At 40.5% G+C, this 27,215-nt stretch overlaps 1 protein-coding gene across 1 annotated transcript; it reads left to right on the top strand.

The window, feature by feature from the left end:
• Positions 1-968: 968 nt before the first annotated feature.
• On the top strand, positions 969-24,274 carry LOC120751778 (ADP-ribosylation factor-like protein 8B). The gene is made up of 7 exons (XM_040062136.1): positions 969-1,262; positions 5,739-5,819; positions 14,760-14,833; positions 15,211-15,304; positions 17,719-17,786; positions 21,079-21,149; positions 23,873-24,274. The coding sequence occupies exons 1-7, from the start codon at positions 1,074-1,076 to the stop codon at positions 23,920-23,922; spliced, it is 627 nt and encodes a 208-aa protein (XP_039918070.1). The 5' UTR covers positions 969-1,073; the 3' UTR covers positions 23,923-24,274.
• Positions 24,275-27,215: the final 2,941 nt, after the last annotated feature.

Below are 27,215 nucleotides of genomic sequence, written 5' to 3'. Positions count from 1 at the left end.
AATTATGTCTCTAAAAAGACCAAGAAAACCAAATTTCAAAATGCTTTGATGACTGTGCCATGTTTCAACAGAAAAGGTATCCCCACTAAACATGCGTGCGCCTTTATACCTGTATCAATGTCCTTCAACCAACACCACCAGCCCTGTAACCTCTCCAGAGCATCAAATTTCAGTTGCAAGTTCTGAGACTGGCAGATGAATCCAGAAGTGTTATCCCTGTGTTCATGAGTAAAACAAACTTTTCTCTAATACTCTGTGGCAAGACTGTATGCTGAATGTCGCTTATTTAGTGCAGGCAGAAGATTCTTGGTGAAGTGGCACGTCTCATTACTGATCACAACACAAAACCACCATCAGAAGTGTCTTTTGAGGCAAGGAGTATCTGCCTCAATCATACTACGGGTGATTTTCCAAAAAATATCACAGAAGAAACAAAATAAAACCATGGTAAGCCCCGGATCTGGAAGCCTGTCACTACACAATGAAGAATGCAAGCAGAGTTTCCGGGGAACAGTGGAGGTCCTAGCATAGGAGTGTGAGAACTGCCATCACTAGACGTGACGAACCTACAAAATCGATGCTGTCAAGCAGCCCAAGCCCACCAACTCTCGTAAGGCAGCGCGGCCTCCGCCCCTGTCGTTGTACCGCTCGCCCACGGCAGCAGCTCTGTGCCGGGCCGTCCCATCCTCCCACACCCCACTCCAGCTGCTCCCGCACAGGATCCCTGCGGTCTCCGAAGCCGCCCTGCCGCTCCGGCCCCCGCGGCGCATCTCATCCCGGCGCGTTCAGGACCGCCCGCCCTCGGCCAGCGCCGGCCCCTGGCAAGGCGCTCCCGCCGTTCCCCGCCCGGCCCGGCCCAGCCCGGCCGCGCCCGGCCCGGCCCAGCCCGGCCCGGCCCGGCCCGGCTCCGCCCCTCCCGTATCCGCAGCGAGCGGCGGCGGGCGAAGGGCGGCGGCGCCGTCACGTGAGGCCGTGCCTGGCGCTCGGCTCCCCGCGCAGCCCCGCTGCCGCCAGCCCGGCCCGAGCCCCGCCGCCGCCTCGTCTCGTCTCGCCTCGGCTCCCCCGGCGTTCCCATGCCCAGCAGCGAAGCGGTGCCGCTGGGGCTGGGCGCCTGCCGCAGGTCGGGGGCGCTGGGCGGGATGCTGTCGCTGGTGGCGCGGCTGCTGGAGTGGCTGCGCTCGCTGTTCTGGAAGGAGGAGATGGAGCTTACGCTGGTGGGGCTGCAGTACTCGGGCAAGACCACGCTGCTCACCGTGCTGGCGGTACGCGGCCCCCGGCCCGGGGCGGGGCGGTGCGGGGCCCAGCGGCGGGCAGGGCCGCGGGGGTGGGGCGGGCGCGGCCGCCCGGAGGGGCCCTCGCCTGCCCGCCCGCCCGGGGCCGCCGCCCCGCGGCCTTTCCCCCGGCAACAAGTGCGGGCTTTGCTGCTGCGGTGATGCCACCGCCTGCCGTGAGGTCCCGCGGGGATGCCGTGGCATGCGTTGGGATGCGGAGGGATGGAGGGAGGAATGGAGGGAGGGGGGGCCGGGAGAGAGCATGAGGCAGCTTTTGCATCGTTTGCAACCTCGAGAATTTCACAGCAGGAGGGAGGCTAAGATGTGTGTGAAAGTGTTTTCAGAGGGAGGAAGATGTCTTCTGGGTCTGGCTGCAAGGTGTGCCAGTCTCGGAGCAGATTCATGGGCATGGGCTCTTGCCGTGTTTCAGGTTGGCTTTCCATGCTCAGTGTGTCCCAGAATAAATATATTTGTGCCTGAAGGCCACAAAGTGCCCGTTACTGAATTCTCTCCTCCGATCAGTTACAGCAATACTAATGCCTCCCAGAAATCCTCCATAGCCCTTCCCCAGTATTCAAGTCTGCTTCCAGCTTTCCGTTCCCCCTCTGGTGATGGCCTTGCAGCCTCTCTAATGCTGACACCTACCATGACATTTTCTCTTTTGTCACTGTGCTGAAATACATTCCTCATCTTTGTTTGCTGTGCCCTCCAAACTGCATTTGGGTCCATCCCAAGAGTTAGCAATCCATATATATATATATATATGTGTGTATGTATGTATATGTATATATTTGCTTGCTACTAATCGTGAAGCTTAGTTAAGCTTTTCTGCCAGGTGGTATCTCTTGTGAGGTGTATCACAGCTTCAGCTGCTGCGAGATGAAAATTTCTAGATGTTCTTCAGTCCTTATTGTGAAAAGCTAGTAGATCAGGAATCAAAACCAGACTGGGAGGTGTATGGGTTAAAGTCAGAGAGATTGAGGCAGTGAAGACCTAAGTATATATTTGTTTCTTGCTTTTGTATATGATTATGGATTAAGGGAAAAATAAGACATTTTGCATTAGTGTGAATGAGGATGTGGGGAGAGAGCAGGAGAAAAAGGAATGGTAATTGCCCAGTGAAAGTATATTTTGGGTGACGTCAACAATCCATGGAATATACCTGTAGCTGATATTTTAGTTGATTTGTCAGGCACTCAGGTAATCTTGCTAAGAGAGGCCTTGGTGCTTCTTATGTCCATTGGAAGTGTTCATTTCCCAAGAGCGGGCCTTGCCAAGGAATGGGGAAAAGGCATGACAAATTACATTGCTTCTTGGAATGTTTTCATGAACAAAGCAAAGAACACAGCAGTTCAGAGACCTCAGCAGTGTGTGGTGCCAGACTTTGTGTGTGTAACTGTTTGTCCACTCCCTCGTACTATACCGCCGATGGAGTGGCATCGTAGGTGTTTGTCTCTGTGGTGTTTTCTTCAACACCAGAGCACTCCTGTTACTGCAGGTCTGATTTTTCCTGCAAATATTATTTCATAAGAGTATTCTACAAGGCATCATATTTTGTGACTTGGGGAGGGTCACACATTGCAGGTTTTGTAGATTTTTGGATCTTCCAGACTGAAGATGACGTGCCGTGATAATCACCAAAGTGGTTGGAGAATTTTGAAAATAATTTAGGATAAGGCAATGAATAATAATTTACTCTTGCATACTGTTGATAAGGGAAGGGCTAACAGATTGGGAACTCTATGAATGTTTGAGAATACGTGGCTAGAGTGGGACAATGAAAATAGCTGTTGCAAAATAGTGGCTACTTAAAATGCAAGCTGCAGTGGATAAAGGAAAAACATTGCAAATTACAGTTTTTCTCTCTTTGCAAGAGCACTCGGAGATCCTATCATGCTAAGACTGAATAAACACCCTTTGAGACCGTCTATGCTCTCAAGAGTTTGAGCCATATTTAGTCCGTAGTTACCAATGGAAACCTTGGATAAAGTCACTGCCTTGTACTGCCAATGTGCATTGATGTAGTGGAGTAGAATCTGGTCCATGGTTGTTGATGTGGTAGAGGGTAATGACAATGTTCATTATCAGTTCAATATTCAGAAAATTTTAGAGGACATTACAAACTTCTTACCATCAGTTATTTTTCATTTGTATTGGGAGGTAATCTTTTTTATTGAAATACGACAATAAAATTTTTTGCACTTCTTAAATATTCACAAAAATAGGCAATTTGTCATGTAAACCTTAGCAAGCACAGTAGTACAGACTTGACTTTATGGTGGTCAGGTGGTTACAACACCTAAAACAGAGTAAACAGAGCTCTTGGACTTAAGTGGGCAAATGATTGAACCCATTCCTTTCTTTTCTTCACTGTGTGGGAAAATAACAAACTGTAGAAATAATACTTTCTTTGTATCTGGTTCCATTCAGCCAGAATGGGGAATTTATGGGGACTAAAGACCAATGAAGAGGATGCTAATTCTTTCCATTCCTCAGTGCTACAGCAGTCATAACGGTTTGGGGTTTTATTTTATTTTATTTTTGTCTTCCAGTTTAGCATATTACATATGATGTATAATTTGCTGACATAGAATTCAGACTTTCTACAGCCTCCTGAGTCAACTGTCTGGTTTTCCAGGCATTCCTGTCCTTGAGTAATGATGCTACATTTTCAGTGTTTTGTTCATATGTGTTTCTGTGTCAGTCCTTCACAAATACAGGTACTACATATTTTAACAAATTGGTATAATTATAGAATCATTAAGATTAGGAAAGAACTCCAAGATCATAAAGTCCACCATTTGACTGAACACCACCCTGTCAACTAAGCCATAGCAAAAAGTGTCACATCCAGTCCATTCTTAACACTTTCAGGGATGGTGACTTCACCATTTTCCTGGGCAGACCAGTACCCAATACACAAGAGGTTGGCCTTGTCCTACTACATCCAATTAAAAACTTATGTCAGTGCTGGGTATATGTATCTGTATGAAACTACAGGGGCTTTTGTCTTCACTTTTTTTTTCCTACTTCTGTTGGTAAGTTACTGAAGCAGGGTAGAAGAAGGAAAAAAGAGACAAAATACGGTGAAGATGTATAGTACAGAATTTAGCAAGAAGATTCCCATACGTAAGGTTGAACAAAAAACTGATGGAAGTTGTTTCTTGCCTGAAAGATCTAATTCCAAACTCCAAAATCTTGTGAGACAATCATGTAAATGTAAGCTTTTAAAGCCACAGATTAAAAATTATTAACCTTATATTGTAAATCCAAACTGGAGGCAGAGTGTATTCTCACTCCACCGCAAACAAGAAAAAGTTTCAGAAAGTGTGCAGATCCCAGGAATAGCCGTGGAGGGGTAGACTGAGACACACTCCTGTTCCAGTGCACCCTGAAGCTCTGATGCTCCATTTCTCAGATGAGCGGGAAGTGATGGAGCATGACATGATCCTGCCTTGACCACATCCCCATATTTTCTTCCAAAAAACCAAAAAACAACCCAGGGCACATGGGTTGCTGAGGTAAATATGGGCAGATAGATGCAGAAGGGAAGTGGCAGGCCCCGAAGGTGCTGCTTTCCTTGCTGGATGACTGGAAAACCAGGATTTCTGTGCATTGCAGAGAGCACCTGGGCCTCTGTGTGGACATAAGTTGAGTATCAAACTGCCTATCTTCTTGTACCATGTCCAGGAGACACAATAGCTTGTTAATCATGCATTTTCAAAAGGAAGGATGAATGATGAGTTACCTTCTCAGATCTGAGTTGTATTCTGTAGTGGGTAGAAATTGTAGGATTCCCATTGGTGTGATGAGAAGAAGTGTCTCTGTTGTGAAAATATTTTTCTGAACTAGGGGAGGGGGCAGCATTGTTGTGCTGGGGGTTTATGGTACACTGAGTTAGTGCCTGGTACTTTCCTGTCTTAATGGCATTCTTTTAGCTCTGCAGCAGGATTCCTCTGCTGTCACCTACAAAGGAGAAACAAGCCTGCACATAGTACTCTCTGCATGGGTAGCCCTTCACTGTTTTTATATTTGGAGTTAAACTAGTGGTAACAGTAATGAGAAACTACAGAAAAAAACATGGTGTAGTCAGTTTTATAATATTTTATCATATTGGGGGTAGGACTAAGTGACCTTTGAAGGTTTCTTTCAACTCAAATCATCCTACAATTCTTCTGTATCTTGGCTGCACTGCCAGAGGATCAGATGAAGAATTATCTGAAGTCTCATGGTTTCTGGGGTGATCTTTTTTTGCTAAAGAGAATAAAAGATCATTTAAAAGGACTGAAATGAACAGTGTTCCTTGATGTGACAATGCAGTAATTGAAGTGCTGGCCAATGCTCTTGCTGAAAATTAATGTCATATTTTAGAGTAATGTAAAATAACTTTTTTTAGATTGCAAATGAGATCCTTTCTTGTATGTATCAACTGTTTTATAATAAATATAATTTGGTTTTATGTTCTAGTCGGGGCAGTTCACAGAAGATATGATTCCTACAGTCGGCTTCAATATGAGAAAAATAACAAAAGGAAATGTTACCATAAAGGTAGGTGTGCATGTTTGAATTAATACAGAGTGAATAAATAATAAAGTAATTTCAACTGGAAATATGAAAGACAGGAAATTTCTTTTAAGATTATAGGGTCCCTTATCTGTTTTTCTAGCTCCAGACGAACTTTTTTTTAAGCAATAGTAATATATTTCTCTGTTACATTAATCTGTTTGATTTCATTGTATTCCAGCCCAGGCAGAAGCTTTGTTGCACTTTTTTGATTTAGGAAAGTCATAAAATATGGAGATACTGAGGTAGGTGAGTTGACTCTTGAGGGTGTACCTATCTTCTCTCTTCCCCTTCCCCCCTTCTCCCATCTGTAAGCGAAATCTGGAGCAACTTGACTCCTAACTTAGGTATCTCAGTGGAGAGCTCAGACATGATTCAGCAATGATGAAATAGAACATCTAGCTTAAGTCAGCTATCAGGGAACCATCTCTTAGAGCTATAGAGACACTTGGGTATCAAAATAGAGATAAATCACTCCAGTAACATTGAGGCACTGTCTGTTGTTTGATTATGAAGGGAGCCTGGTTGAGTAGTGTAGATGAAATTCACAAATTCTAGCTAAGAATAGGTCAAGGGAATCTAGGTTTTTTTCTTTACCTTGACTTTTCTTACCTTTTCCATAATATGTAAGTTCTTTTCTCCCTCAGTTCTATAGGTACTCTTCCTCTAGTTTGATATGACTCCTAAACCACTGATCAAATTCCAGAGATGCCACAGTCAATAAAAAAGTTACCATATTCAACCGTAGTTCATAAATAATCCACAAGAATAGGAATTTCCTTTGTGTTTTGTTTTTTGCACAGAAGCAAAGAGGCCGTGATTGATAGGGAGAAAGCATAGGCATAGTTGGAGGGCTGTACTGATGCTTCTGCAGAATTGTCAAACGTAGAAGAGATTAAGTTGTGCAGAGAGGGTGTTGGTGAGGTTCTGTGGAACTGTGCCTTGTTTTACTCCTTGATCTCAAAAGTAGTTTTATATATAGTTGCAATAGTAGAATTTTTAACAATAAGGAGATAATTAATATGTTTATTAGTTTCAAAAAAAATATTTGGTTTGGAAATCAGTCTGCACAGGAAGATATCTTGACTTGTTTTCACAGTCTCTCTGCTACAACAGCATTCAGTAAAAAAAAAATTCGGGGGAAAATGACTCTTACACATAGATGCTTATTTCCTTAAAAGTCTGTAAGGCTAAACTACTTGTATGTCACTATTCCTGTATCTAGGTTAAAATCTTACAGGTTATTGCTAGATAAGGTTTCCAAAATTATTTTACTTTGAGAAAAATGACATAATCTGTTGGTAAGCTGGTGACTCAGGAATGATGAGGAATTCTAGCCTCTTGCTAGAATCCTTTTGTGAGCTATTTGCAGCCCAGTAAGAAGGATTCAAGGTAAAATTTTCTTTAACCCTCTTATCCCAATAGAACAGGTAACCCTTCTCATAGAAATATTATGATATTCAATTGTCAGCTATTAAAATTAATGGATAAAGTGTCATTTTACTAAACCCTTGAAGTTCTTAAAATATGACAGAAATTATGTTTATGCTAAGCAAAGACCTGACATTGTGTCTGACCTTTTTCAAAGGTTTCAGGGACACTGTGAAACAGAATCAATTAAACTTACTTTAAAATTGAGCGTGAGAAATCGTCTGGATCAAAAAACGAAAAATTGGCATTCTAGAAGTGTAAGATTGATTACTTTTGGAAAAGTAAGTTGCAAACCCAGCAGTTAGGTGATACCAATCCTTTATGTGTTTCTTGCTGTATTTTGGGGTAGGCTGCTAAGAAGGAAGTACTATGCCACTGCCTGGTTTCTTTACTTCAGTTCCATCTGCAGATTCCATACAATTCCAGAAGGCACAGAAAACTGAAACCTATGGTCTTCTTTCCTTTCTTCTGTTTTTGGCAGTCATTTCCAAAATCCAGTAGATTTACTCTCATTTTTAGTCTCTAATCTTAATATGTAAAAGTATGGTCACTGGCATGCGTGTGTGGATGAGTATTTATCTGAACCACACTAAAAGAAAAACACTGATTTACGTGAGCCAAAACATTTTGTAGGAGGATGCCAGTATCAGATGTTCTCTAATTGCCAAATTTTGACTTATCAATATGTTTAATAACCTGTCACCTGTTATTTCCAAGAAGAGAAGGCAATAAAGGAAGGATTTTACCACACAGTATTTGAAATTTAAGCAGACAGAGGTTGTGGTTGAGGTATTGAAGTACAGGATGATTCTAGCATCGTAGGGATCTGCTAGAACTATTCTACTAAAGTTCATGACAAAACTGATAGCTATCTTTTTTATTTTCCCTGACAAAAATATCTAACTGGATTGCTTTGAGATATTAATTCCAAACAAGTTTTGCTGTTTGCTGAGTGATTTAATTTGGATGGGTTTTCCATTTTTTGGATCTGCTTAGTATTAGCAGTCCTTTTGCTTTGGTGAGGTTTACTGTTCAACAAGCTAGACAGCAATTAATAAAATTTAGTTTAACAAGCCAAGTTGAAGAACCTCAGAGGACATGAATAGTGAACTATTTAAAGTGATTGGGAACCTCCAGCTAAGCAGTGGAGGTCTTAGAACATTCCCAATTAAAAGGAAATAGAGCACCACAGATAATGCCACAGATTAATCTCCCTTGCTCTTGCATTTGTTTTTCTTGAAATGGCATGACCGGGCAGATTCTGCACTTCCAGCCACTGTGGTCCAGAGTGAGTGGAGAGCAGGTGCTCAGGAGACAAGAGCTGGTGGGCTGGGCTGTGGTCACCCCAGCTGTCACCACTAGATGCCGGTGTCCCTCCACCACACCCTGCACAGCCTGGGCTGCGGGAGAGCAAAGCTGAGCTTGCTGCTGCTTGCACTTTGCTCTGATGTGGCAGGGAGGCAGGAGGAGGATATGGCTCTGTGCATTCCTCTGACAGCTTTCTTTGTTGCAGCATGCCTGCTCTGGACATTACTGTTTTCAGGTCTCTGTGAATCCTCATAGAAGCAGAATCCTCCTGCTTCCTCTTACTATTCAGGTTATCTTAGCTGTCATATTGTCATTTCAAATGCCATGCCTGTGTCGTGTCAGTCATACAAGCCTGCATGTGCACTCTGTGTGTAGCTCCAGCAGTGTTTCTGCACATATGGGCTATTCTGTATCACTTGGATCACTCTGAAAAAGCTGTGCTGTGTCTAGCCTGATTTCACATCAAAGCCGTTTTTTCTATAAAAAAAGGATTTTTGCTGGATGTCACAATGTTTTATGATAATTGTGTGTAAGGAAGAGCTGCACTGGTGGATTCAAAAGAGCTGTGACCCACAGCAGGAAGCCCAGTTACTAGTGCTAAATCCCAGGGATTGCTCAGTGTTTTCATTAGTGACCTGGGTGGTGGGACAGGGTGCACCTTCAACAAGTTTGCTGGTAGTACAAAATTGGGAAGAGTGGCTGGTGCAGCAGAGGGTTCTGCTCCCATCCAGAAGAATCTTGACAGGCTAGAGAAATGGACTGATAGGACCTTTAGGAACTTAAGTACAAGGAGTTTGCTTTTGTGTCCTGTTTAAAATCCACCTGTTGATCCTTCTAGCATCATATTTTGTGTCTGATAAAATGGCATATAGCCCCTGATAAAATGACTCTGTGCTTGTCAGGAGTTGACGATACTTTGTGAACATTTTGTGTTGCAAGTCTATTTCCAGTTCTTTTGTGAAAATGTTATGATTTAATTATGAACATTGAAATGCACATATAGCTTTTTTCTTTTATCTGATTTGATTAAAATGCCCAGTAGTATGTTTAAAAGTTGGACTTTTATCACCAGTGAGGAGGGAGAACAGAGTTCTTTAAAGGGCCGAGACTGATTTCAAAGAACATAGTGTTCTGAGAAATATTGCTTTCAGAAAATGTAACAACATTGCACATTTTTTTTACTCAAAGAGCAACTATGAAGGCATTTTCAATATAGAGGATAATAACTAGTAAGTATTCTAAAGTAGTAAGATATTCTAACTTCCATATTAAGTTACATGGCTGGTAGGTACTACAAGTTAGGCTGTATAGATTTATTTATACAGGGCAATTTATTAAAAAGTTTAATAAATTATTAAAAAGTTTGTTATTAGGTTTTTGACTTTCCTGTTTATTAGGGGAAAAAAGATTGATAATTTTGGTTGAATATGCCAGTCTTGAATAGGTGATTGTTTAGAATTTGTCCCTTGTGAGCTTAGCCAGTAACCCAGCCTGAGCCAATTGTCTGAACTTGCTGGGGAGCAGTGGGTGCTTTGAAGAATGGTTCTCCAGGTAGGCAAGGCAAGGTGGGTGAAACAAACGAAATAATTTCCTGCTGTTGGTGCCCTCTGAGCACTTCAGTAGCCAAAGAGAAACTTTGGTGACCTGGACTAAATGCCTACATTTTAGATGATTGAAATTGTCCCATGCTTTCCAGTCGCTCCCTATCATGATACGGTGAGTTGGCTATGAGCGCAATGGCTGCTTGCTGCGTATGTGTGAGCTCACTGGTCACATCTTAGGTTTGTCTGTGTAAATTGTGGTGGATGTTACTGGTGCTGCCTTATTCTGCCCTAATACTCCTCTCTGCTTAACAAATTCCTCACCTGTTTGTTTAGGTTAGGTTTTATGGCTGATACTTCCTGCATACTTCCAAGAGGAAAGATACATTTCCAAGTTCAAATATTTGTAGTGTTGGATTCATCTTGCACGTTAAGATGTCTGCATGTAAACAGCTCTGTGTCTGCAGTGAGGCTTAAGCTTTTTTAATAATAGAGGAGCTATAGTCAGTATTGTCAAACTTAGAGCGTAATTCAGTCATCCTAAACAAGGTGTTACATCTGATCAGCTGAAAGGCTGTGTAGACTTTGCAGATGCTGTGAGATTGTAGGTACTGGACCCATGCATTGACATCGAGATACAAATTTCTCAGTCATCTCTGTCCACACAAAATCTCCTACCCAGCATGTCTGACAAAAAACCATGTAACATGACATCTGGAAAACCCTTTCCTGCAACTTTTTCATGGACCATCAAGCCTTCCCAGAATATGAGCTAATTTGAAGAAACACTTCAGCTAGAATGTTAATGAACCTTCCTGTAACTGAAAGCTTCCAAAAATCTTTGAACCTACTCATGTGCATTTTTGCTCAACTGTCATGATACAGATCTGCTCCTTAAGCAAAGCTAATAGCTATGGTCTTAAAATGGAGCCTTAGATCCTCCTGAAGAAATTGGTAAATCCAAAGTTTCCTCTTTTAGAAGAATTTGATATGTCTCAGGTAAATAGATGGTAAACAGTGGTTCTGTCATGGTGATCTAGTTTACAGATTAAAACATTACACTAATTAATTACAGTGTAGACCTGCAAGCACAGTAAGAATTACTGCACTATAGAAGTAGATAGGAATGAATAAAACGATTTTATACGACTTATAAAATGTAGTACCAACAAGATATGTGCCTTTGAGATTGAGCCTGAACAACAAATCTTTGAGATGTTAATCTCCTGTGAGGCAGTAGTACCAGGTATCAAAGAAACTTTTTCTCAGTTTGGTCATTCTGTGAGCTTTTGCTGATTCTTTAAATCAGCTGATGTTCCAGGGATAAAACTACCTTTTTAATATTATGAAATGTTTTTAAATATGTTAAAATATTAAAATATTTAAATGTTTAAAAAATTAAGTATTTTTAAAAACAACCAGACAAAGTAAACTTCTTTTTATAGCTATCTGTATGTTCAGCTGTTAAGGTTTAGTCTCCTGCCTATCCCCATTCATACCCAGAACATATATTTTTATCTGTGTGTTAAATACTGGGATGCAAAAATAGTTGACATACAAAACATGCAAGGCTCATGCAAGAAAACTTCTTTAACACTAAGAAATCTCCTCTTTCCTTTCTGGGTACCTCTTGTATTCTCACAGTTCTGTCTGTTCAGTCACGTACTGTGAAAATGATTGTCATGGTTTTGGGCAAATTTGGGATAAAACCTCCGAATGGGGTCCCTCCAGAATAGCAAATTCAAGCACCTGCCCCACCCCACTTGGTCAGGGAAAAAAATCTCCTTGGAGAAGAGTGGAAAAAAATATTTATTTAACCCAAAAAGTACCCACAAGCGTAAAGAATTAACAATATGAAACAATAAAACCTCTCGCTGCTCTGAAGAGAGATGGCAAATTCAGAAAAGTCCTTGCCGTGGCTCGGCTCACTCAGTCTCTAATCAGTTCCTCCAGTGCTAGAAAATGCTGTCCTGGGCCCCGCTGGGACAGAGTTGTGAGCTCCTGGTGCTCTTCTGGGTTTTTCAATCCAGAGCAGGTTTAAACAGTTCCAAGAAAAAGGAAAACAGTCTAGGGAATTTCTCTGCCTCAGCTAGATAAAAACTAACTAAAAGCAAAGGAGATCTCTGTCCTGCTATCTGTCCGTGCTGCAGACAACACAGGCCAGGAGTGCAATGTGGAAGAGGAAGTGCAGTTTCTGAAAACCATCTGCACACTTCCTCTTTCCCCCCCTTTGCTCTCAGAACCAGTCTTAAAGGTGTAGAACTTATTATACAGCATAAACGGAACAGACAGTTGGGGATACAAGCATCAAAAAGTCACCCCAGGACAATGGTTTGGTGCAGCAATTTGTGTTTTGAATTAAGGGATTAACTCTTTCATTGGCTATTCAATATAATAAAGAGTATTAGAATGTTACTATTAAAACATTTTTGATTTCAAAGGGAAAGAGGTGAGGATTTTTTTTCATTTCATACATTAGGGTTTTTTCCGTATTTCAGATAATTATTACTAGATTGATGTAAACTTGGTTCAAATGCATTATCAAAAACTCCTAGTCTATATTGTGTCCTTCCTGTTGTACTTTAATGAATAAATGTAAGCCTGATTAGGGAAACAGACTGGAAATGACTTATCTTTCCATTGTTTCAAGGTGACTTTTTCTCCTAATGAGAGTAATCTTGTTCTGCAGTGCAATTTAACACCGTAAGATATAGTAGATCATCAAGCAAGGACAAAACTTTTTTTTTTTTTTTTTTTTTTTTTTTTTTTTTTTTTTTTTTAATCTTGTATTATTTATTTTGTGATTAGTCCAGGCTACATCGTCTTGTAGATTTTCATGGCTATCAGCATTCCAAAAATCTAATCTGACTACTAGCCTGCCATATCATCTTTCCCTGTTTTTTTTTTTCCCCCCCCCTGTCTGGTCTATGAAGAAAGTAATTTAGTTTCTTTTTCAAGACACACAGATGTGCAGCAGATGGCTTTCGATAGTTTCAAGGTCTTGATGAGTTATTGGAGTAATTAGTGTTGGTCTAAGTTTTGTCACCTAACCATAATGCTGAACTGTGTACTCATCATGTTCCAGCTTTTAAAGTATAAAGGTTTATTTTACTTAGACCTTTGATACAGTGCTTCAAATGCCAGTATAGATAATGATTGATACCCACTTCATGGTCAGAAGCTCTTTCATGTGTAAAATTTTTGATCTTATTCAGGGGATCAAAAGTCACTCTACATTTAGGTGATACAGTAATTTTATGTTGGAAGGGGTGGTAAGATATGAATCAGGGAATGATTTTAATGGTGAATTGGGAAATATTTCTTTCTGAAATATGAATATAAGATATTGAAAATTATACAGAAATTGATACATAAATATGATTTACAGGCTGTGAAATTAAAAAGATAGTGGACATTAATTTAAAAAGGCCTTGTCCCATGGATCTGTGAAGTCTTTCACTTTTGTGCAAAGCTTTGTTGCCACAGCAGGCTTAATTTTAATTTATAGTGTAAATGCAAAGACAACTCTTTAAAATTTTTGTTTCTGTATATATTGCTTCCAAATTTAATTTCTTCTGTGATATATATGCCTCCTAGATCTGGTATACGGTATATATTGTTTTGATCTTAAAATAAGAAATAATTACTTCTCTCTGCCCTTGGTGGCGGAACAAATCCATTACTTTTACTTTTCAGTGTTCATCACTGTCTTAATCTGTGTCACTTGTAATACAACTGTCTTTGGATGTAGCTGTAACAGATACGTTTTCACTAAGCCCTGACCTGCATGATGTATATATGTTACCTGGCATTTTGACCTGAGAAACAGTTTTGAAACAAGGTATTGTCATCCACTAAAAATACCAGGTTTTTTTGCAAGTAAAGCAGAATATGTAACTCCTGTACAGTAAAGTATTGTGTTAATGTTTTAACAAGTAAGAATTCCATGGTGATTGCTGGATACTAACGACATGTGTAAGTATTTATGGGATTGGAGCTTTTATAACATTATAAGCAGAATTGGAGCTTGCTTTCTTCAAGAAACACTGCTTAATCAGTTCAGGCCTATTTATACTACTGTTTCCTTTCTGGCTCTGTTTAATTAATCCATGTGTCTTTTAAAGCACATTGGTTGAAACAATGGGAGAGCTGTGGAGGTATTGGAGCTCCTTGGAGTGGAGAGTATCATCTGTTATGTGGCTTCAGTCTGCTCTCTTACCAACTCTTTGTTTATTTACTATCTCTCTTTATCCTGTTGAAGATCTGATAGATTCTTAACTCAGGTCTCCCTAGCCACATTAAAAATTAACCTGTTTCCTACAATGATGATAACTTCTTTTTTTTTTGAGACTATGCATTTGCAATAATTCACTTCCATATCTGAGTAAGACTTTTCTTTCAGTGAGTGGGAAAGGGTAACATTCTTCAAAAGAATATTTGGAGCTTTTGGTGTCACAGGCCTGACTTACTCTGTGAATGTGCTTGTCCCCGTCCATTAGCTGAAAGGGGCCAGGAAGACATTTTAATAAAATTTTGGAATTGGCAATACAGCCTGTCTGCTGCATATAAGAGTTAATTTATTCTGTTGGGTTAGGACTATGTAGTTAAAAACCATTTAGGGGCTGGAGTGTTCTTACCTTTTCAGGTGTGGGACATTGGAGGACAGCCAAGGTTTCGAAGCATGTGGGAGCGTTATTGCAGAGGAGTCAATGCAGTTGTGTAAGTTTTCTTTTGTATGTCCACAGAAAATGTACTTTGCAATATAAATTACAAAATTAGATATTACATTATATTATATATGAATAAAATAGATTTTTTTACTGTCCACCTCCATCACATAAGAAGTCCCAATACAATTAAAGTAGTGTTTTACGCATGTGCAGCAACCCAGACATGTAAGTAACTGCATATTCCAGGCCATTTTTTCCCCACAGGCTGTGTTTAACTCTGTCTTCCTACATCAATAAATGCAGGGCTTTTACAACTTTGGATTTTTTGAATGCTCTTGTCAACATCAACACATTTGTCACATTTCAGATGTTTTAATGCAAATTTCTGCAGGTAATGGTCAATACCATAACTATTCTTTGTTGCAGTTACATGGTGGATGCAGCAGACTTAGAAAAAGTGGAAGCTTCAAAGAATGAGTTACATAGTTTGATAGATAAGCCACAATTGCATGGAATTCCAGTAAGTATTTTCATTATTATTCTTACCTGAATGTCAACAGTGTGGCTTAAATCCTCATGAGTTAGTTCCTCTGGTCTCTTAAAAACACTAGGGTATATATGATGCAGCCTTGATACATTGAGCGCTCTTAGAAAAATTACTGTGATTTTTTTTTTTCATAGTACTCAACAACTTATGAGTGCTGCATTGTGTTTGTACATTTTCTTGTCTAGAGGTCAGAATAGATTTCAGAGAAATTGTGTTTCCACATGTGGCATTATCAGACAGTAATTACTTCCAGTCAATCCCTTGTTGGCTAGGTTTCAGCCGGGTGACCCAGGTATGTTTCTGGCAGTATCTTCCAGCATTGTGAGATCAATCTTTCTGCAGGCTGGCAGCCAGTAACATCGAATAGTAGCATCCCCTGCCTCCAGAGATTGTGTGGGAGTTTGGCTTTTTAAATGTCTTGACTTTTTCTTGACTTAGTATTTCAAACCAAATTGTGTGGAAAAAATGCAAATATGCATCTGTTCTCCAGTTAGAGAATAGTGTATTCAGCTGAAAGAATAATGTATTCAGCTGAAATTCTAATGAGTATGAGGGTGGAGACTAATGTTGTTTATTTAAATATAATCTGCCAGTTTAGGAGTCCATCAGGTTATCATTGGTCTTTATGTTGACACCACCAAGCAGGAGTTCATACCTTGATTATAAGAAAGAAAACAGTGGTACATACAAATGAGGAAGCAGTAGCTCACAACTTGATGGCTCTTCCTTGACCCCCTTTTTGTAAGCAGTTATTTGGACACTTGGCCACTATAAGTAATCAAAGTTACCTGAGGGTGAGTAGACAGTGTAGGACTTAAATAACTCAGTTGAGGTGTGTCAAAACACTGTCAAAGCCACAGAAGGAACTTCACATAAAATAAGCACCACCTCAGGAACTTGAGATAAGCACCGATGCCATCGTAGACAGGAGTTAATTCCAGGCTTAATGGAGCTGAAGGTTTAGTTAGCATCTGGATGTTGTCACCATAGCAAACTGAGAAAGGACATGTTTGTACATACGCCCTCAGTTATGGGAATGGCATCTACACCCCATGGATACCTGGGACTTGGTCTGTATAAAAATGGTAGCTTCAGTGTACAGTCAGTCTCCCTCTCTTTCCCTCTCCTCTTCTCCCACTATTCTCAAAGAACTTTTCAAGTGATTCTCCATCTTTTTTATAAAGTTTGCTATTGTTGTTGTTACAGTGTTGTTATAATGTTAATTATCTATTTAACAAATCCTACAGAAATCCACAGTTACGCTGTTCATGGGGAGTGACCTTGCCCGTCCTTTGTACTCTTTTCATGTGACTTTTTGCTTCTCACTTTTCCTTACTGATATGATTGGTCTCTTATATCTTCAGCAGTATTTAATTAAGTTCCTTGCCTTTTATATGTTATAATAACACATTCCAGATGCCCAGCCTGACCTGCATGGTAATTTTCAAGGTGCAGTGACGTATGTTTTACTTAGTTTTGTTTCATATGTAGTCATCAGTATTAAACTTCCTTCAATTTATTGTGCTCAGGATTTGGCACTATAGATTTTAGATCAGCTTTATTAATCTGGACTGCAAGTAATGAGTTTAATATGTTACAGATTCATGGGATATAATGGGAGAGTCTTGACTTAGAATTGTAGCACATCCGGAAAACAATAATGCAATCATAACTAGAAAAACCTCCCATTGCTTATTTTATCTTAGAATGTCCTTGGCCCATTTAGCTGACTTTCATTTATACTTGAAGCCTTATATAGGAACTCTGAAGCTCCAGCATCTGTTTGGTAAATTTTCTGCATTTCTTGGACTTAACTCCTAATGGCTGCCTTTTAGATTTCTACCATGGCTGCTCAAATTGGAGAGAGAGGTGGCTGGTACTTAGGTGATACCTGATTCAGAGGCTGAGCTGCATCAGTGTTAGGAAGCAAGGGAGCAAAAAAAGTAGAATTTTGTCAGGATCTCTAGGATGAGCCTCTGCTGCTGGGGCTGTACTTTCTATTAATACCAGTATTTTCCTCTGAATTGAATATCCTTTGTGGCTCGAGTGCACCTGATGCATGCTCTCTTCCACATTTCTTTGCATTTAATCTGACACCATCCTATAATGCCATCCAGAATGGAGAGATTCACTTCCAGAGGAGACTTCTGATACTAATGCACCCAGAAATAATTTGATCCAGTTTTGAGAGGGTATACATCCAGCATCTGGTCCTGACTAGCAGTGGGATTTCCATGATGTTCCTGCAGTCATTAATCAGTTTGAGTATGTCCTCTGTTACATTCTAAATAGCTGCAAGATCCAGAATATTGCCAACAAAAAGGAACAGACAAAAATAAACTTTCATTGCTCCTGGATTTAATATGCATGTGAATTATTTCTTTCAGGTGTTAGTTCTTGGAAATAAACGAGACCTCCCAGGTGCACTGGATGAGAAGCAGTTAATTGAGAAATTGTAAGTCGCTAGCTTTTGTAAAAAGCTGAGAGACACTGTGAAGTTTGATATGTAAGTCAAAATTATTGGTAGTCCATGGCAATAACTGGCTATAAAAGATGCTATTTTACATTCTCAGGCATTCCATTTCGAGCTCTGCTGGCAACTGATGTAGTGATCTAGGCTGATAACTGCCTGCAGTGGAACTGAACCTCTCTTGATTTGGTTGTATAAAATTATTTCAGATAATCCTGTTTTCCCATCACTGAGGATAGAACTGCTATGGATAGTGAAAGGGTCATTTTGACTTCTCACAGTACAATGCAGTATCAGTTTAATGCTTGAATGGCATCAGAACAGAACCATATCAACTTAGTCTTGGCAAATTTAAGAAAGTCAGGTATTTTTGCCATATATCCAAAGCATAATTTATGGATTACTGAAACTAACAAACGGATGCATAGTAAATGTAATTGTAAAGAAAATACACAGTTTTGTAAAAATGACCAGTACAGCACTAAATTTGTAAAACAAGACTCACAAGGCACGTAATTTTAGTTAGTAGAAAGTGAAGTTTTGGTATAATAAGGTTGGTCCAAAGTCTGGGTTACTAGGCTGGGACTCACAGAATGGCTGAGGTTGGAAGAAACCTTGAGGTTTTCTACCTGCTCAAACAGAGACTTTTGCCCCTTAGAGCTGATGGCTCTGGACCATATCTAGGCAGCTTCTGAACATCTCCAAGGATGGAGACTTTGCAGCCTCTCTGGGCAACCTTTACTAGTGCTTGGTCATTCTCAGAGGTAAGAAGTGTTTCTGTGTGTTCAGAGAGAGCTTCCTGTGCTTCAATTCATGGCTGTTGCCTCTTGTCCCATCACTGGTCTCCATCTTCTTTACAGGCTCCCTTCAGATCTTGTACACATTAATAAGAAGTTCCCTAAGCCTTTTCTTTTCCAGGCTAAACAGTCCCAGCTCTTCAACCTTTCCTAGTATGTGAGTTGTTCTAGTTCCTTAATTGTTTTAGTTGTCCTTTATTTGGCTCTATCATGTAGATTCATATCCCGCTTGTACTGATGGTCCACAGCTGGTCAGGTACAGCCTTACTGTGTAAGGCTGAGTCAAAGGGAAGGATCACCTCTTTTAGCCTGCTGGCAGCACTGCTAGTGCACCCCAGAATACTGGAAGCATTTTTATGACACTGCTTGATTGTGTTCAACATGGTGATCCACCAAGACCCCCACGTCCTTTCCTGCAAATCTGCTTCTCCAGACAGTTGGCGTCCAATGTCCTGGTGCCTGGGGTTGATCCTCCCCAGATGTAGGACTTTGCACTTCCCTTTGTTGAACTGCATGAGGTCCCTGTCAGCCCCTTTCTCCAGTTCGTGGAGGTCCCTCCAGCTTGTGGAGATCCCTCTGTGTTGCAGCACGACCCTCTGGTGTATCAGCCACTCCTCCCAGTTTTCTGTCATCAGCAAATTTGTGCTTTGCCCCATCATTTGCAACAAATGAAGATGTAGAACAGCATTGGACCCAGTATTGGTTCTGGTGTACATTGGTAGCCACTGGATTCCACATTGCCTTTGTGCCACTAATCACTCAGTGTTCAGCCAATTTTCAGCGCTCCTCACCATTTGTGCATCCAACCCATACTTCCTCAGCTTGTCTGTGGGGATATTATGGGGGGCATTGTCAAAGCCTCACTCAAGGTGCACAGTATCTGTTGCTCTCCCATCATCTACCAAACTGTAGATTTCGTTGCAGAAGGTTATTGTGTTGCTCAAGCATGATTTCCCTTGTGTGAATCCATGCTGACTACTCCTGGTCGCCTCCTTGTCTGTCACGTGCCTGGGAATAGTTTCAAGGATTAGTTGCGCCATTGCCTTCCCAGGAATCAAGGTGGGGCTGTCATGTACTTCTCCGGGTCCTCCTTTTTTTGAAGAGTGACATTTGTCTTCCTCTACTCTTCAGCACCTCTCCCAGTTGACATCATTGTTCAAAGTGGCCTCACACTGACATCAGCCAGTTCCTTTATCACTTGTAGGTGCATCCCACCAGGGCTGATGGACTTCTTTATGTCAAGTTTACTTATTTATTCTCTGATCCGATCCTCTTCCATCAAGGGTACAATTTCTTTGCTCTTAACTTATTTGTGATCTCTGGAGCCTGGGGTTTCTGAAGGCTAATCTTGCTAGAAAAGGCAGCATTTTCATGTCCTGTGTAACCAAGTCCCCTGTCTCATTGAGCAACTAGCACACATTTTCTCCTGTCTTCCATTTGTCACTTTCTAGTTTTCTTTGACATCCTGCAGGAGATCCAGCTTCAGCTGGGTTTTGGTTGACCTACTGGTGTCTCTGATTCTTGGACAATGTTTCTTTATGCCTCCCAGGCTACCTGTCTCTGCTTTGACCTTCTGTATGCTTCCTTTTTATTACTGGGTTTTTCTGGCTTGTTAGGATAGGTTGTTCTTAAATTTGGAGATGAACTTTGAATATTAACCAGCTTTCTTAAGCCCTTCTTTGCTGCTGGGGGGCCTAATTACATGGGACTTTTCCAAGCAGATCCCTGAAGAGGCCAAGTCTGCTCTCCGGAAGTTCACGGAGGTCTCTATTTAGTTCTCTTCTTAACTAGAATCTCTTATATGGTCTTCAGACTTTTCAGTGCCTTCACTTCTCACCTGCTGCAGGAAAATGTTTTGTGCATGTCTGTGTCACTTGTGTGATGATAAATAAATGAAAAAATAACAAAGTGTTCAGAAGCTCTGAGGTGGGGGGGGGTGGGGGGCGGTGGTGTTGGAGAATTCCCAAGAGGATGTTCATGAAGAATCAGTTTCTTCCTAAATGTAGAGGCATCCTTTCAGTAGGAGTCAGATCTGATATATTGAGTATGGTATAGTAAACATCCTGAAGATAAATGGTGTGATCATTTGAGTACTGTTACTTTTTTAGGATTTACTTGAGGAAAAAAACCTCAGAATTCTAAGTGAAAAGAGTAAAAGGTGAATGATAAGACATGAGTAATACTTGGTTGCAAACACAAAACATTATTTTTATTTTATGGATTTCTGTGGTTTTATTTCTCACTACTGCACTGACCTAAGTAGAAATTCAAACTTTCGTGAAATGACTTTATAACCTTTTAATCCTTATAGTTTAAGAAATGTGTGGTTTTCTGTGTGCAGTGGCATATTTTAAGAATTTAACATCTGAGAACAGAATTGAACCCACTGTGTAAAAAGCAGAAAACATAGAATTTAATGGAAAATTCTGTTTTCAGTGTTTGTGGGGTTATAACAGTACTTATCATTTTTGTTTCTGTAGAAACCTTTCAGCTATTCAAGACAGAGAAATCTGTTGCTATTCTATTTCCTGTAAAGAGAAGGATAACATAGGTAAGCTTCTTCTAGTGTCATCAATATATGCTTTGTACTTTAGATCAGATCAGGTTTGAACATTATACTTCACTATATTATTGTAGATATCAATTTACATTGAAAGATATTTTGCAAATATTGTACTCAATTGTATTTGTTTTAACATAGAATTATGTGTAATTAAAAAAACCCAAACTTGTGGAAATATTTAGTTCCATGAGAAGTTAATTTGACAGCGACCTTGGAAAAGCATATTTAAAACCTGGAGTAATTGAATCCTTTACAAGAAACCTGTGTTACTTTTGAAAAAGCAGTAGCTGTGTATGAAGGCCTTCCAGTTTTTAGGTGATCCTAAAAAAATTTTGGTGATTTACTCCATACACAGTTTTATTTGGTAAGCAGGTTTTATATGCATGTGGCTGTTGTTTGAACTGAGGGATGAGTGCTTTTTTCCAAGTGAAAATGCAATGCATGTATCCTATAGTCAGTGAAGATCTGTCCCCACAAACTTGTTTTCCATCTGCCTTTGCTTTTTTTCCTTTCCCGCCCTCTCCTGTCTTCCACTTTCCTGTCCCTTTTTGCTGTCATGTTCTCCCATTCCCTTCCCTCCACAGAGCAGGAGGAAGGGATGAAGCACAGGCTGAGCTAGCAGCAGCAGCAATTGTTTGGGGGCATGCTACCTCTGGTGCCACCCTTCTCTGCATGCTGCTGACTGAGACAAGTGGTGCTGGATGGGATGGGATCTAGCCTGGCTAGATATTTATAGCTGCTACATGAGGAAGCCAGACTTGATAGAAGAGCTGGGCAGCTCTGCAGGGCTCAGCTGAGTGAGAAACTGTGAGAGTTGGGAATGGGTAGAAAGCCATTTTCTCTCAAAAGAAGGGGAAATCTCCATCCTGCACAGAGAACCACGTAGTGGAGGTGGTGAGGAGACTGTGCCGTGGCACCTGGACTTCAGTGAGCTGGGGGTGATTTCAGCTGTGTGCAGAGAGATATGTTGGGCAGTGAGGGCTTCTCCTGGAAGTGGTGTACATGACTTGGGTATGTTAGTTTGCAGGAAACCAGAACCAGGTTTGCTGTATGTAACTTGGGGTGCAGCTGTTATCTCTGAGTGAGGGAGATGCACAGAAGATGCTGCCACACTGGGGAAGATTAGACTTCAGGAGATAAGGACTGTAGAAGACAACACAGGATAATCTCAGTGGCTGAAGGGCAGTGAATGTTATCAAGGTTTTCAAAATGCTGTGCTTGCATCAAATGCATCAAATTGGCAAGGCTGCAGTAGAGATTCTTAAAAGTGGAATTGTAACTGGAAACTAATAAAAAACAGCTTAATTTCTGAAAGAACCATGGAGAAAATATATTTATCCATTTATCTGGATGCTCGGGAGGAGAAAAGCATGCAACAAAAAGCATGCTAAAATTTTCTTGGAAGAATGATCTTTAATGCAGAACAGTATAGATCACTTACTTGTGGAAGTTCTGGGAGTAGTGACGAAAAAGACTCAGATCCTAACTGAGACTTGGTCAGGTATCTTCTAGTGTAATATTGTGCCTAGAAAGACTAGCCAAGTTCTTGAATATTTGCAAAAAACAAAATAAGAAATGGGAGCACGCTGCATATAACATTTGGGACTGTGTGGGCATTGCTAGAGCACCATGTGCTGTATTTTGAGGAAGACCTTGAGAAAAGAGGTTGGGCGAGAAGCTAGGGAGAACAAAGGGCTGGAAAGTAATATTTATAGTGAAAGATGGTTAGGCTAGCTAGTTAAATTTATGAAACAAGTAGTCTGTTCAGGAAAAGGCTGGGAGCTGTCTTCTTAATCTGTGCTCTTGACTGATGTCAGTGCAGTTGAAAGAGATGATGCTGGTTTTTCAGTGTGAACTGCAGCCTAGCTAACTGGTTTCATCAGGAGGCGTAGGTGTAAGGCTGCCAGTTACTGTGTCCTAGAGACTGGAAGATAATTGTATAGTTACTAGCTTTGATATAAGTGCAGTGGGTTACTTTTTTTCTGCAGTCTCAGTGCCTAAGCTGGTCTGCAAGGATATTCATTGAGTGCTATCTTGAATTTAGGACAAATACCACAACAAATTTCAATTTGAGGGCTAGAGCTGCTGCTGCCCCGACATCCTTCCTGTCTTCCTGACAGATGTTACTGCCTTGAGGCAAAAACATCTAATCTGCTCATGAATCAGTTTGTGAGCTGCTGCAGTTTTCAGCTCAATGCATTGGATTACATCAGGAGGGGTGCCAATTTCAGTTATCAAATTTTAGTCCAATGTTGCATGTCTTTCAGAGACCTTGGACTCCTACAACCTACCTAAATAGCTTCTTAATGTATTGTCAGATGTTTGCTCTTCTCATTCCTTCTGTTCTTGTATTTGCTTTTCTTCTCACACAGCATTTCATTCTAGTCTAGATTTTTACAGTTTGTTTTATGGTCATCTTAAATCTTTGCTTTTTCAGCAGTTCCTTATCTATGGCTCAGAGAACTTGATGTCAGTCATCATATTTCAAGAACACAAAATACACATGATTTAAAAACATAGAAAAAATAACTAGAAAAGGGCCACTTGGAGGTTGAAGTTCTAAACTTTATGTGTGAATGAGAACCTGTGGTTTCTGGGATTTGTTTGGTTGGGGTTTTTGTATTTGTATTAACCTACTGGTGTTCTGTTGTGCTTCTACAGTCTGCAAAGAGGCTGTTGAGTTTTTAATTTTGTTTCATCTATCCTGGCAGACATAACATTACAATGGCTTATTCAGCACTCCAAATCAAGAAACTGTTGAAGAAACTTACACTGAAGATAACTCTTCCCCAATCACTTTGACTCCTATCAGCTATACACACTGAAAAGATAAGGAATGCAACTGTCTACTACCAGGACTCACTGTGGTCATATTTGTTAATGGAAGTAAATCTGACTTGTAACTTGTCTTATCTATTTTTATTTTTTTTTTGGTTTTGACCCCAGATATTTGTCTGCCTAGGTGATATTCCTGAATGCCTTAATACAAGACTGGAAGAAATCAATACTTTTTTTCAGCTGAAATGTTTTGAGTTTATGCATGCAAATTGTCAAATACATAGTAATTTTTTTCTAATTTGAAACGGAATAAATTGTGCAGTGGAAACAAATTACTTGGGTTTTTTTAATGTAGCATGTAATTATTCACACGATGTCTTCCCTCCGAACACATGTAGTTAAGTACTAATAATCAATTAAAACTATAATTAAGAGCATCTTATTTGAACAAAATCCTGATATTCAGAACACTTTCACATACTCTAGAGAAACGTTATTTATGAAGTTATGAATCTCTAGTTACTTAGGTTTTCCCATCACTCATGTGAATTATTCATATGAATATTATTTTGAAATTGAAAAAATAAAACATTCTAGACAATCTTGTCCTTCTTTATTGGGAAAGGAAAGAGTCTGGAATTGTAGTGGATATTTTTCTTTCTTAAACAGAGAGTGAAATAGAGAGCAGGTGAGATCATGTGCATCTTGTCTGACTTTATTAACCCCCAAATCCATAGATTTCCTAAGCATTTTTACTGTAAATGAAATGGTGTTTGTGGACTACTTTGTCCATTCCTGAACCTTGAGATTTTTCAAGTATACAACATAAAATAGCTGGGATCTGAAGTAGGATTAGTCCTTTGGAAACAGATTAAAGAAGCAATTGACTTTTTAAATTTTGATGCTTTGCTAACATCTTAGAGATACCTTCTTCCAAGTGCTTCACTTAAAAAGCACTCTGATGGGAACTTTCCTGTGAGTATGAAATTTCTATTACATATGGAAAATTCATGTCAGAAACAGTAAACACTCAGTGGCCAAGTGTTTCAAGGACACTCGCAGATCAAGGAGTTCAGCCATGGTTCTAAAGATGCTGTAAATCGATTGCTATAGTATTGAAAGGGCTAGAAGTCATTTATGCACTTCTTGCACTTAAGTAAACGAACTATAGAAATAGCAACATTTTTTTGTCACTTCTATTTGAGGGTGCTTTTAGGCTAGTGGCTCTAATAAGCTGCTAAGAACATATGACACAGACTTGATAAGATCTTTCTTGAGTTTTATAGGAATGCCACTACAAACATGATAAATGCTTTAGCACTTGCTGAAAATGTTTGCAGTCTCACCTGCAGAAGGGTGGACCATTGGGGGCCCAAGGGCTCATTGTTCTGTGGCAACATAAAAATAATTTGACTAAATGCTGAGTGCTCAGTACATAAGTAAGTGGTGGATGTTCCTGGAAGGGGATGTTGCAAATGACCTTTCAAAATCTGACATGTAATCCATCTAATGACAATTTGTATGATGAAAAAACAGCACCCGGTGGCAAAGGTGATGAATTTCAAATGCTCTTGTTGCTCATGGACTTTTGAAGGAGTAGGGCCATTATAAAATACACTGGAATTGCACTCACTATGCATACAACACAAAAAGAGCTACTACTGCACCAGTGGTTTCAATATCCTCCCTGTTGTGCTTTTTGGCAGTAGTGCCTCATGCTTCAGAACTATCATTCTAGCATGGAAAGTCATTCTGGCATAAAAGCTCCACCTCACTGAATCACTCCTTAATCTGAGCCCCTTCTCTCATCCCTTTGCTGCTGGAGGTTTGTGGGAGTGGACACAACTTCTTTGCAGGTTTATTGCAGTTGGTAAGAACAGCAGTGCTGGCTCCTGTCCTTCCTTTGCTTTGCTGAGTATAGTATTTCCTTGGGAGGTGACCAACGAAGTGACCGTCCTATCAAGTACCAGTACAACCTAAGGACAAGCCGTGGAGGGAGGAGGTCAGGTTCCAGGTTGCCTGAATTAATTTTTGGGAAAGAGGTGAAAATTAACAAATTTGTTATTAAAATTATCCCATTATGCACCATATCCTGATTATTTTCCTCATTTCTCCTACTATGTGCCCTTGTATCCAAACCTTAGGCAAATCAGCAGAGGCACTGGTCTCACTGTTCCCATTTGCAACAGCCTGTTTTTCAACAATTTGCCTTCAAGTAATTTTTCAGAACGGGCTTGGCTACTGTCACATCCAATAGCTTTGTGGGAAAGATGAATTGTAGATGACTGACAGCTGTGACATCTTATTTCTGAGACTGTATTGCTAGAAAGAGTTGCAGAGATCTAGACCACTGGAGACACCATTACAGCAAATTTGGAGAGGTTACAAACATGTCTACCAGGGAGCCTCTGTGCAGGGAGTGTTCCCTTGCTCAGGCAGCTGTACATAATGCAGTGCCTTGCATGGATCCACATGTGGTATTTCAGAAGCAGGGAGGGCGTGCAGAGACGAGGAGTGACCACACTGCTCTCTGCTTCTCAGCACTCCGAGAAGGTGACTGCAAGGCAGAGCAGCAGAGGCTGCTGTCGTGCTCGGCTTCTGCTTGGGAGGTGGTGAGTACTCTACTGTGCTCAAAGGTCCTGATGCCCACCCAGCATGTGTGGTGCTGGTAATCTGTTCTACATGCACAACATCCTCCAGGCTGTGGGAAAAGAGCAGCACTGGGGGATGTGGGCAGCTGAGGAGCTAGGACTGACCTTCTGTTTAGGCACAGCTAGAAATCCCACACCCTACAATGTCAAGAACCCTAAAGCAGGACAAGCATAACAGTGATACAGAGAAGTTTCACTTCCCTTTTTTCCTTCTTCAAGTGTAGGAACAGTTCTAACTGTCACCCAGGGCTATAAAGGACCACCAGGTGCCCACCATCTGTTTTACTTCCAGCATGTTTTATTTATGATTTTTTTCCCTGCTAGCAATGTAATTCCCCCCCATATTTCTTTTCCATTTGCATTGTCTAGTGCAGGAAGCAATCGTAAACATAAAATTTTAGTTAATGATATTAAAAAAAAAACAAAATCAAGGTGTTTTTTTGTTTTTTTTTTTTTAAATGCACTATAAAACTTCTACATTTATTGCAGAGAGCAGTGACACATACATAATTTGTTCCTGAATAAGCTATTTTGTAAGACGCTGGGTTTTCTGTCACCTGAGCAGCATATTAAATTGAATGCCTCTGCTCTGTGCTTTAGGACGGGGTGTATGTAACAGCTGTCA

The sequence above is a fragment of the Hirundo rustica genome, chromosome 4 (assembly GCF_015227805.2).
Source record: "Hirundo rustica isolate bHirRus1 chromosome 4, bHirRus1.pri.v3, whole genome shotgun sequence".
Lineage (NCBI taxonomy): Eukaryota > Metazoa > Chordata > Aves > Passeriformes > Hirundinidae > Hirundo > Hirundo rustica.
The sequence above is the reverse complement of the archived record's forward strand: the minus strand, read 5'-3'. Positions and strand labels throughout refer to the sequence as shown.

Coding starts and splice junctions, on each gene's coding strand:
- LOC120751778 (XM_040062136.1), top strand. CDS start 1,074: ATGCCCAGCAGCGAAGCGGTGCCGCTGGGGCTGGGCGCCTGCCGCAGG. Junction 1,263..5,738: donor CGCTGCTCACCGTGCTGGCG/GTACGCGGCCCC, acceptor TTTATGTTCTAG/TCGGGGCAGTTCACAGAAGA. Junction 14,834..15,210: donor AGAGGAGTCAATGCAGTTGT/GTAAGTTTTCTT, acceptor TCTTTGTTGCAG/TTACATGGTGGATGCAGCAG.